The 12,257-nt window shown below is 48.5% G+C and overlaps 1 protein-coding gene across 1 annotated transcript; it reads right to left on the minus strand.

The window, feature by feature from the left end:
* Nucleotides 1–10,206: 10,206 nt before the first annotated feature.
* LOC117052036 (adenosine receptor A1-like) lies at nt 10,207–12,257 on the minus strand. The gene is made up of 2 exons (XM_033158763.1): nt 11,938–12,257; nt 10,207–10,945 (listed from the first exon to the last, which is right to left on the minus strand). The coding sequence occupies exons 1-2, from the start codon at nt 12,255–12,257 to the stop codon at nt 10,207–10,209; spliced, it is 1,059 nt and encodes a 352-aa protein (XP_033014654.1).

Here is a 12,257-nt window from a genome sequence, read left to right on the forward strand (position 1 = left end):
CTGTAACCTCCTCTCTCCCCTCCCATCTCTGACGTTTCTGTGATGTATTTCGCTATGTATTCTGGGCTATCGCGGGAACTTTTAAAAGTCCAGGACACCCTTTGTTCGGGGTTCGGATCCTCCTGAACCTTGTTGCGCAATAAACTCCTTTGCTTTTGCTCCAATCTCCGGCTGGTCTCCATTGCCTCCGCAGCGAACCACGGGCTTCCTCCGTAGGACCGGGAGCTGAGCCTTCTCGACCCGGTAATTTCCGTAACAGTCTTGGTGCCGAAACCCGGGACCTGCGTTCTCCCGTGGTGGCTGGGGACCCCCACCGAGCCTTCAGCCGGCAACGGGACCCTTTTCTCCCGTGGAGACTCGACGGATCCCTGGCCATCCTCCGGGCGGTAATTGCAGGTCTCAAGGGGAGCCAACCGGGGAGCAAAGGCAAAGTTCAGCCGGCTTCGTCTCCAACGATCCAGCGGATCGCGGTGGAAGACGCGTGAGTATAAATCCAGTGCACTGGTGATTGGGGGGAGGGGGGAGGTAAGCCTGGCAACCGCAATCTACTGCTCTCTTGCCTATCCTTTCTTGCCTGTCTCTCAGTCTGTCCCGTGGACTGCTGCTCAACTCGAAAGGGGAGTCCTGAGCTCTATCTCTTTTTCTCCAATACCCAGTCAGCCGCCCCGTTAGCTGGTCTAACGAACGCAAGGGACTGGGCTCTTTTTCTACTTTGCCAGCTGCCAAGGGGCAAAGGACTTCTCTGCACTATCCTAAACCTCAGCCGCCCCGGTCGGGCCATGTAAAACACGCTAGTCGTGCGTGAGCCCGCTTCCGAACGCAAGGGAGGTTTTTCCGGACCGTTTAACTCTATCTAAAGGCTGCCCGATCTGGCACTGCAGTGGCAGGCGTCCAGTAGGGCTCCCTTCCTTAGCTGTTAACGATAGGCAGGAGGTTGCCAGGTGGGGGTACCCTGTAATGGGTGGAAATGGGGGTTGAGAAATAGAAATAGATGAGAAGAAACGGAAGAGAAAGGAAGAGGAAAAGGGAGCTCCAGAAAAAGGAAAGGAAGAGGTAGTTTAGAGTAGATCCCCCTGGTCAGCCGCCCCGCTAGCCGAACTAGTGAACGCAAGGGACCAGGCTAGATTATTGGAACGTCGTGTACTGTATTTTGCTTATGTTAAGAAACCCCCCTGTCCCACTCCCTTAGCAAGAAAACCCGACTTACTAAGATACCTTTCCCATCCCTTCTTTCCAAAACCCCAGGTTCCTCTTAAACCCAAGGAACAATGGGCGCCAAGGCTTCGAAGCCCAGTCGTGCTTCCGCTGGGAGGAAGGCTTCTTGCAAGCCTTCTTTTGCCCAGCCGGAACCCGACTCCCCTCTCGAGTTTGTACTAGATCACTGGAAAGAGATTCCGGGCTCAGAATTATTATCCAGGCAGAAGTTGCAAGAACTCTGCGAAAACACCTGGCCATCATTTACTGATAAAATGACATCTGAACTCCGCTGGCCACCGGAGGGATCCTTCAACCAGGATCGTTTGAATGCTCTAAAGAAGCACTTACTAGAGGAAAGACCCCGCCAATTGGACTACCTAAAAGCTTTTGAGGTCGTATATCAAATCCTCACTACTCTGAAGGATTCCCCGGCTCTCCAGATGCCTATAATAAAACCTCCTAAGAAAGCCTCTAGGAAACCCAAGGGAGGTCCTGCACCGCCCCCTTATGAGGATCCATCGGACGATGACTCTATGGATCAGGCAATGGCGCTATACTATAATAGACCCAGACAAGCACCCACAGCTCCCCCTGCACAGAATGATGTCCCTGGGCAAAATAATCTCCCGGGACCCGAAAATGATGCAGACCCGAACAATCAGGCAGGAGCTCAAGGCGGGCAGCTAATGGTCCAACCCATGGACCAAGAAGAGATAGCCACAGTATCCAACGGCCAAATGGAACCTGACCCGGTCTTAACGCCAGTCAGTGACCACGCTGCTTATACCCTGTCGCCCCACTCCAATCTTCTTGAGAACGTGGAGGGCATGACCACCCGCTCTATGGTGCAAACTGCTAAGGACCTTGCCATCCGCATCCAGGGTGCCTTTTCGCCATCTGCTTCCCGGCAGCCAGTAAAAGGAAAGGCTAAAGGGAATGGGGGAATCAATCACCAGGCGACCTCCTACCAGATGCCCCTACGTGCCTTCCCCATCCCTCCTGCAACTCCGGATGGGGCCCCACGGATGATTTACACCCACCAGCCCTTCCGGACTGCAGACTTAGTAAACTGGGCAAACGTGATGCCCTCTTTGAGGGATGACCCTGACAAGTGCCACCGGCAAATCGCTACAATCTTCTCTTCCCATCACCCTTCTTGGACGGATGTCCACGTACTCTTAAATGCCCTATTCAATGAGGCTGAGAAGGCTGACATTCTCAGTAAGGCTGAAGAAGCCCTAAACCAGGAAAACTACCAAGAAGGAAGACCTCAAGGGGTGGAGGCCCTGACACCTAGGGATCTCCGTATTGAACCCAACCCTGCTTGGGACTTCAATACCCCTAATGGCGTCTGGTGTCTGAACCTGTTTAAAAAGGCCATCTTAGACGGCATTAAAGCTTCAGGGCAGCGCTCCATAAACTGGACTAAAGTTCAGACTGTGATCCAGGGTCCCAATGAACACCCGTCGGACTATTATTCTAGGTTGGTGGCGGCTATTAAAACCTGGGGCGGAATAGACCCCGAGAATCCGCACCATGATATAATAGTAAAAGGCTTTTTTAAAGACCAAGCAACGCCAGATATAAGGAAAGCCTTAAATCTCCTAGTTGGCTACGATGGGAAAACTTTTAGCGAAATACTGTCCATCGCCAAGTCCGTCTTTAACAACCGGGACGAAAAGAAAAGAATGGACACCAGGGCAGGGGAGGAGGCAGTGCTTGCCCTCAGTATGGAAACCCCTTACTTCCCAGCTCCAGGGTTCCCGGCCAGGGGAGGAGGCAGGGGGCGAGGAAGAGGGGAAGGATTGAATGCAAGCCCATCCATGCCACGACCCTGGGGCCCATCCACTGGCCTTTGTCATCTGTGTTTTCAACCAGGGCACCTAAGACGAAACTGCCCATATTTATACCCGGGGAGCCCATGGGTTGAAACCAACTCTTACCCATTCCCCAGAGGAAACTCACCATACTCCACCTTTCCTTCGCACCCCCCTTGGGCCCAGAGTTATGAGAACCAGCAAATGGTGCCACCTCATCCCCAAGGGAATTGGCCACCCCAAGGCACCCAGGTCTCGGTGGCCCAACCAACCGCAGAGTCACACCCTCCAAATCCTTTCCGTGCCCCTCTGCCAGCTCAAACTGACCCGCAATTCGTTCAAGCCCCTCCTTCCGACTTGAGAACATAAGGAGAGCCCCAACAGGACCTTGAAGCCCTTCCCCTTTGGACTGCGCTCAATTCCCACCCCTCGTATACCCGGGGGTACAGCCCACCGTACCCCAGCACCGCACCCCAGCATCGTACCCCAGTTCCTGTTCCTCGTACCCCAACAACGCACCCCAGCAACGCACCCCAGCATCGCACCCCAGTTCCTGGTCGTCGTACCCCAGTTCCTGCTCGTCGCACCCCAGTTCCTGTTCACCGCACCCCAGCATCGCACCCCAGTTCCTGGTCGTCGTACCCCAGTTCCTGCTCGTCGCACCCCAGTTCCTGCTCGTCGCACCCCAGTTCCTGTTCGTCGTACCCCAGTTCCTGCTCGTCGCACCCCAGTTCCTGCTCGTCGCACCCCAGTTCCTGCTCGTCGCACCCCAGTTCCTGTTCGTCGCACCCCAGTTCCTGTTCGTCGCACCCCAGTTCCTGCTCGTCGCACCCCAGTTCCTGCTCGTCGCACCCCAGTTCCTGTTCGTTGTACCCCAGATCCTGTCTACCGCGCCCCAGTCCCTGTGTCACCGTTCCCAAGTCTTCAGGCATCGTTCCTGCCTGTGTTGTTGGACTTGCCGCTATTGACAGCTTTTGACAGCCTTTTGACAGTTCTCCACATTTTCGGACTTACCGCTTTGACAGCTTGCCCTATTCTGACTGCATGCCGTTTGACAGCCTTTTGACAGTTCTCCACATTTTCGGACTTACCACTTTGACAGCTTGCCTTGGTCTACCTGCTTACCGTTTGACAGCTGTTTGACAGCTATTTGACAGCACATCCTGTCTCCTCGTTGGCCACCTTTGACAGTTCACCAGTGTGACTACCTGCTACTTTGACAGCCGTGTGACAGCTCATCATACTCTCCGATCAGCTGGCTTTTGACAACCCACCGTGCCTGCACCCGATGTTGGCATCTAACCATGACCGGCCCGCTCTCCCTGAATACGACCAGCCGAGGCGCGTGGGGGAGGTGAGTACCAAGTCTCGAAGGTGTAGGTGTGGAGAAAAGGATTTGTGGTTCTGCGAACCAGATACAAATCTTATCTCCAAATGCGGGACTGTTAGGGAAAAATTCCAGCCACCACCTTCCCCCACCGCGCAGCCTCCTCGCGGGACTCCCGCGCTGCCAAATGCGGGACCTGGAAGCCTCTTTTCTTCCTTTCCCCCCCCCGACGATGAGCGGGTACCCCTTCACATAAGTCGCACAAGCACCACACAAGCCCTCGCGATAAAGGGCATCCCCAAAATGTTCCGATCTGCGCCCCGAAAACCCTCCGAGAAGCCTCCTGTCAAGCGCTCCTCGTATCGTCCATTTTCTCAATGAACGGCAAGCCGGCCAATCAGGAGCATGCATTCAGCTCAGCCTGCAAAATGGAACGTTCAGGTCAGCTACTATGATTCAATCATCACCTTCACGCTTGACTGAACACTAAGTGGGTTTTGACAGGCTCCCTGCTGGGAGAACAATGGAATCGAAACTAAAATGTAACCAGTTGAGGAAACTATTAATTATAACTTGCAACAATGTATCAAATGGACAATTTAGACGCTGGGTGGCCCCATTTTGACAGCTCGAAATATTTATTATTGTAAAAATCCACAACTCCTGAACGCAGTGTCCGATTTGCCTGGTTCGGGTGTCTATTTGCTCCTTGTAAAATAACCTTTCTAACCCCTCGGTCCCCGCCATCCTCCGATCATCGGAAGTATATTATTTCGATACTGCATAATTTTTGGACTCTCCACTCAGTGGCTTTCATAATCCCCTAAGCAGCGAGTCACGTCCGCAGGAGGAGATGCCCCCTCCCGATAATCCAGTCAAGCACCCATCCATCAGCTACCATGGCAGCAGACATCCTCCTAGGAGCTTTCTATTGTCCTGACGCAGAAGAAACCTTCGATGTGTATTACACCCACCCTGGATCCATTCACCGGTTCCTGCCATCCTTCCTGATATGCAAAACTTGTTTTTCCCCTATGTAAATTTTACTGTAACCTCCTCTCTCCCCTCCCATCTCTGACGTTTCTGTGATGTATTTCGCTATGTATTCTGGGCTATCGCGGGAACTTTTAAAAGTCCAGGACACCCTTTGTTCGGGGTTCGGATCCTCCTGAACCTTGTTGCGCAATAAACTCCTTTGCTTTTGCTCCAATCTCCGGCTGGTCTCCATTGCCTCCGCAGCGAACCACGGGCTTCCTCCGTAGGACCGGGAGCTGAGCCTTCTCGACCCGGTAATTTCCGTAACACAGTAATACATACAAACAATTATAACAACAGACGAAATAAGGCGAATTTTTAAATAATGGTATTTACACAACAAACTAAACGCGTTTTGAAATCTTATGTCCACAATATTAATATATTACCCGAAGTTTTTAAGGTGCTCACAGGCCTCTTTGTTAACCTGGTTGCTAGGGTAGTATTAAACCTACCGTTACAACTGCCAAAACAACCTTGGAACTCCATTCAAAACGTGTGCCAGGTGACTTAGGTACTCTTAAAGAATTATTGCATCACCTTCCCGTTGGAGAAAATATAGATTTTTATTGAGCTATACTTCTTTGCCTGTATATTTAATATTTCTGGCTTTAATAGTGCTATCTACCAGTTTGCTTAGGCAGTTAGCCTTAACAGGTTTCTCTGCTTCATATCTCTGCTTCTCTCTGGATGCTTTTTAAAAATTGGTGTTGCCAAAGGACTGAAAGGAATTAGCATAGTTTTGTTGGAAATTTGGCTATGTGTCATCCAAACCCAGCAAGTTGCAAATTTTTACTCTAACCATGCTGCTTCATCTCTTTGTTACCTGTATTTGACTTCTTCAGGCGTTCTTCCAGGAAAAAAGTAGTCAAGCATTTGTGTGTGTGCAACCTTTACAGTGAAGACTGATGCAAAGAATTATTTTGGTTTTCCTGTGGTCTGCCTGTACTCCATCACCATTTACAACTTTTTTTGAGTGACAATGCATTTATTACTCTGGCGCCTTCTTGGACTTGTAGATTACAAATTACAAAAGGCACAAAAGCTTTTGGAATGTCTGTTGTACACATTTCAAATAACCTCCAAATGTTCTGAAGAGATTTGGTTCTCCTGACCTATCCTTTTCAATTAATGCATTCATTTTTAAAGAAGATCCTTGAAATTGCAGGCCGTAGAGGCTAGAGGAAATTTGAGCATCTGCATAGGCTTTTACCTAGTCTAGTCTGTCTAGCTTCTACCTAGTCAGTCTTCTATTCATCTGCAGTTGATGAACAACTTCAAGGCCACTGCTTTCCCTTATTGTTCTTTAAACTGGACAGACATTTAAATAGAGAATTTATGCCCCGCCCCCCGATCTGGTCCAATCCAGGGCCAGCCCTACCATACAGCAGGGAGAAGCAACATGCTTCAGCCTGGATAGCTCAGTTGGTTAGGGCATGGTGCTGATAACACCAAGATTGCAAGTTTGATCCCTGTATGGGCAGCTGTGTATTCCTGCACTGCAGGGGATTGAACGAGATCAGCCTTTCCCAACCTTGAGTTCCTTGATGGTGTTGGACTACAAGTCCCATAATTCCTAGCCAACATGGCCAGGGATCATGGGTGTTGTAGTTCATCAATCTCTGGGGATCCAAGGTTGAGAAAGACTGAACTAGATGATCCTTAGGGTCCCTTCCAATTCTACAGTTCTATGATCCTGTGATTTGTGTAGCACCAGGGCTTCTCCCCCCCCCCCAGCCGGAACTCGCCAGAATTCAGTTCCAACAACTCTCAGGTGGGCACCATTGCCATTCCAAGACATGAGGGAAATGTTCTTTGTGAGTTCTGGTACCTCTTTTTCCAGAGGGAAGGGGCACTTGGCCTCTATTCCAGGTAGCAAAATGTTTTGGATTGGCACGGCTCCCCTCAAAACAACAAGCAAAACCGCAAGGAAATAAGACTGGCTAGTTCCATTTGTTTTTTTACACCCCATTACAACTCCAGTCTCGTTAGATTGCTTAAAAGGCACATTAAATTTATCCCCTGGCAGAGTGTTCAATCTGGGCTGAGCTACAGCTTCCCTATCAACTGCCTTCATTTCCATGAGGAAAAGGGTCACCGTTTTTTATACAGTATTTGATAGCAGCAAGTGGTGGCAATTAACTTTTGAAGCTTGCCACACAAATGTGATTTATGCCTGTGTCATAGCTCCAAGAGACACACATAGCCTTGCTAATAATAATAATAATAATAATAATAATAATAAATGTGGCAATTCTCATGAGGAGAACTTTATCACACATGGATAACCCTGGACTGAAATTATTCGTGGACTGGAGACCACAGAAGCACCCTGAGCATGACGAGAACCAACAATCAATAACTGAAACCAGGTTTCTCTCATACCTGCTCCTTCCAAATTCTCCATGGTTATTTTCCTTCTTGACTATTTTACGTCCATAGATAAAAAGTGAGGTTTATTGCGCTGAGTTTTAAACAGAATCAATTTCATTAGCTTAATTTAAGGTTCTAAAAATACCGAGGGCCGAGCCACAGTCTTTGTTTAAATAATGGGTTTATCGACAGTTCCTGATGTCCATTATGTGCTTTAATGCTGCAATATTCAATAGCTCTCTGCAGTTCAGCTCCCTCATTTTCAATAATTGCTTTGTGGGTGGAAGCGATTTTCCTATTGCTGTCTTAAATGGGCCTATCTCAATTGCACTTAGCTGATGGTGCCCAAAGGTAAGAGGAGACACACAAAGGAAGGGAGGCAAGGGACAAAGGAAAATCGGGCTCCTGTTGTGCCTTTAATTGTTCACATCACACAGAAGAGGAAATTTCACCAGGTACCAGCTTTTTCCACTCTGGTTTTGTAGCAGTGGCCCTGCTACAGTTTGACAAGCTGCACCTGACAAAAAAAATCGGCTTCACCATTATTAAAGGCTCAGGAGTCTTGTCTTCATTGGCTTATTCAGAGGCAGCATCGCCGCTGGGCATTGTCAGGTCTGCTGCACAGGAAGGACCTCACGGCCAATTCCCAGTGCCCTCTGGCCCTGCTCCTCTTTTCCTGCTCTCAGTGGGAACAGAGAAGGAGGAGGAGCCCCAGCCTTGCCTTCCCCTCTCCTCCTGGGCAGTGGTGTAGATTGGACCAAGGGGACAGGGCAAAGACATAGTTATGGATGGTAGTTGGTGGGTAGAGCTGGCCCTACCAGGGGAGCAGAGTGTAGCTGCCAGTTCAGGGGACAAATGCTGAAGGGAGGTCAGTGGTTAGAGCTGCGTGGACTGCCCCACATGCCCCCAGGTTGTATACTGGCTGCTCAGTTAAAGCACATCCCGCAAATAATCCTGGGACCTAGAGCATTGCATGCACACATGCACATGGTGCTTTTCCATTTTTCTTTCCAATTGGCATTCAACAAGTGACTGGTGAATCCAGCAATTTCGGTTTCTCACTTTCCCACTCTTTAAGGTCAGTTCTCCACATTTCCACATCCGCCTGCTCTCTATATTTATGTCTTCATGAAAATCGACAGCAATTTAATGTGAATTTCTCCTAATACGCACATCTCTGGATGCAATTTTGCCCATCAAAGACATTTTTTCTAAAGCAATTACCTTACATAATACATTTTTGCAATATACATTTTTATGCACACTTTACCCTGGCATATACATTTTTGTACACTTCGCTGGGCTGGAGAACTGCAAAATCCGAGAAGTGCAGATTTCAAAGGACAGCTGCTTCAGTGCACAGATTGTTTCAGAAAATGCAAATTAGGCAGGTTTGCCTATAAATGCAAACCGAACCGAATCTCTCCCATTCCCGGCATTCAACATATTGTGGCTACTGATTAAGTCGAGTCCACATTGGGCTGGTTTTGGAGTTTTTTGCGCAGATTGTTGGTGGTGGTTTGCTGGTTTGCTTTTAGCAAAAAAAAAAAAGGTCATTCTGTAAAACCTCAAAAGAGTTCCCCTGAGAATGTTAATAGCTCGCCTCCTGTTTCTCAGGCTGCCTACATACTAACAATTACTGTGCACTCACTGCAGTTCATGCTGGGTTTTTAATCTTGTCTTGGCAGAACTTGCATCCAAAATGCATATGTGTCCTGTTGATTGGCATCTATTGGTCTCGGGGAAACAATGGGGGAGTTCGCCTTTGGTGGTGAGGTCAAACTCTTTGACGTTTGCAGTGCCTACTGCGGCTGTAGAGGCCGATGCAGGAGAGACATGTTTTGTTGCAGCTGGGGCAGATGAAGGCATCCAGTTGTGCTGCTGCAGATGCACCATGGCGTTTCGCAGTCAAATCGTGTACCCATAGCAGTGACCAGAGGAGAAATGACCATTGGGACTGTACTTTTGTTATAAAAGGCTGCTGTTGGCTGCCGAAACAAAATACTGTAAAAAATAAAAAAATTCCTTCCAGTACCACCTTAGAGACCAACTAAGTTTGTTATTGGTATGAGCTTTTGTGTGCATGCTGTTGGCTGCGTTGTTTCTCAAACCAGCTTCACACCAACTGGTGTCATAGAATCATAGAACTGTAGAGTTGGAAGGGGCCCTGTGGATCATCTAGTCCAACCCCCTGCAATGTAGGAATGGGCACTTGTCTATCCCATACAGGGATCAAACCTGCAACCTTGGCATTATCAGCACCACATTCTAACCTACTTAGCTATCCAGGCATGCTATAAGTCCTTGAAGCCATTCTCAATTTGTCTCTAGCCAAGGTGAGCACACCTTTGCAAAGGGTAACGTGAACACGCCCTCAGTGGACCTGTTTTTGGCTCTGTTGTTGTCTGCACTCACCATCTTAGTCTGCTGTTAGAAGGAGTGGCGCTCTGTCCTCCTTCAGGCCTGGGGATGGACTTTGGGGTTGGGACAAATGCAGGCCTTCAGCCTGGGCCAGTGCAAAACACGGTAGAGGAATACAGATCGGAGGGCTAGCCCAAAGTCTTTCTTCCTCAGGGCATAAACTAGTGGGTTGGCCAAGGAATTTAGGTGGGAGAGCAACACAGCCAGGCGGTCCAGTGACTCATAACGCTGGCAGTCTGGGCACAACAGCTGGACACAGTAAATGACATGCAGTGGCATCCAGCAAATGCAAAAGACGCCCACCAAGAGGAAGAGGGTGCGGGCCATCTGCAACTCCCTTTTCTTGCCTGGCCAAGGAGCCTGCGACTGGAAGTGGCCGCGGACTACCCGGAAGAGGTCAGCATAGATGCCCAACATGGCGGCCAAGGGCAGCAGGGTGCAGATCAGGAAGTTGAAATAGACCACGTACTCTGGGCTGAAAATGGAGGTGAAGGAACAGAGGCCCAGATGTCCGCTGTGGATCTCGGAGTAGCTGAGGTTCTCTTGCCGTGGATAGACCTTGGAGAGGAAGCCTCCGTAAGGCAGGTCACGGGCGATGATGACGAAGGCCGTCCTCTCGGAGGGGAAGCTGAAAGGCAGCGTCTTGTTGCTGGTCTCCGCATAGTGCTGGAAGCGGTTCCAGCCCATCATTGGCGAGAGACCTATCAGCAGAGACAGCAGCCAGCAGAAGATCAAAATGATCACCATCCCTCCCTTCTTCACGTGCACGGCGTAGCTGTCCAGAAAATAATCCTTGTGAGTGTCATGTGACTATAGAGTCAGATGTCATTTGTCTATGGTCAACAAACAAGTGTTGCCTCCATTAGTAGCTCTTCCATTGCTATGCTAATCACATCGTCTTAAAACATTCTTTAGACAAGGCTACCCAAATGCTTAGAAAGTTAGGGTAATTTTAACCTGTTTTAGTATTTTAACTTTTGTATGTTTTAAAGCAGTGTTTTTCAACCACTGTTCCGTGGCACACTAGTGTGCCGCGAGATGTTGCCTGGTGTGCCGTGGGAAAAATTGGAAAGTAATTATAAAATACTTTCTTTGTGTTTATTTGATTCCTATTCAAGAGAATTACTTTATATATAGTCAATATAGGCACAGAGTTAAATTTTTTAACATTTTCTAATGGTGGTGTGCCTCGTGATTTTTTTCATGAAACAAGTGTGCCTTTGCCCAAAAAAGGTTGAAAAACACTGTTTTAAAGTACGGCTGTAATTTTTTCTTGATTTTACTGTTTTTATCTTTTTGTAAACTGCTTTGAGGGTTTTTTTTTTACAGTCAAGTCGTGTATAAATTTTATGAAATGAAATAATTATATATTCATATCGATGTCGAACTGCATTTTTACTGCTTCTTCTATTTCTTGCGTTTTATTCTGTTACAAGCGGAATTCTATGCAATGCAGATTGTAATGCAGTAAAATACAAAATGAGAAATAAAAGAAGCAATAAAAATGCAATTACAAAGCAGATAGCATCGAGCGCAACACATTGCCATTGCTACAACTGGCAGAAAAATCATTTGTGTGGTCCACCAGAACCATCAGCGATTTTCAAATGGCCCATAGAAGAAAAAAGGTTGGGAACCACTAGCATAAATGATGCACCAGCATTTGCAGAACCCCTAGGAAGTTGGTCATGTGCATAGATGTTGTTGGCTCACATGCACTCACTCAGTTTCACAGGCTGGATGCTGAAGAAAGAGCCTTTGGCTTACCTGTTGGGCAGCTTGATCTTCAGGTGGGCATTGATGGCAATGACCAGCAGGAGGAGGATGGAGAACTGGGTGGTGACCAGTGGGAAGCAAGTGAGGAAGAGGCACGTGTAGAAACAGAGGACATACTCCATGCTGAGTACCATTGAGAAGGGGATGGCCAGGGCTCCCACACCAAGGTCGGCCACTGCCAGGCACACAATCAGATAGTTGGTGATGCATCTCAGCTCCTTGTGCAGGTAGACAGTGGCACAAACCAGCAAGTTGATGGAGATAATGGCCACCGCCAGGACCACCTCAAGAACCACAAAACCAAAATACAT

This window comes from Lacerta agilis, chromosome 8, assembly GCF_009819535.1.
Source record: "Lacerta agilis isolate rLacAgi1 chromosome 8, rLacAgi1.pri, whole genome shotgun sequence".
NCBI classification, from domain to species: Eukaryota; Metazoa; Chordata; class Lepidosauria; order Squamata; family Lacertidae; genus Lacerta; species Lacerta agilis.

Excerpts from the sequence above, each read along its gene's own strand:
- LOC117052036 (XM_033158763.1), bottom strand. The coding sequence starts at position 12,257 with ATGTATTTTGGTTTTGTGGTTCTTGAGGTGGTCCTGGCGGTGGCCATT. Across the intron at positions 10,946-11,937 it reads AAGATCAAGCTGCCCAACAG|CTACGCCGTGCACGTGAAGA; the intron begins GTAAGCCAAAGG and ends TTTTCTGGACAG.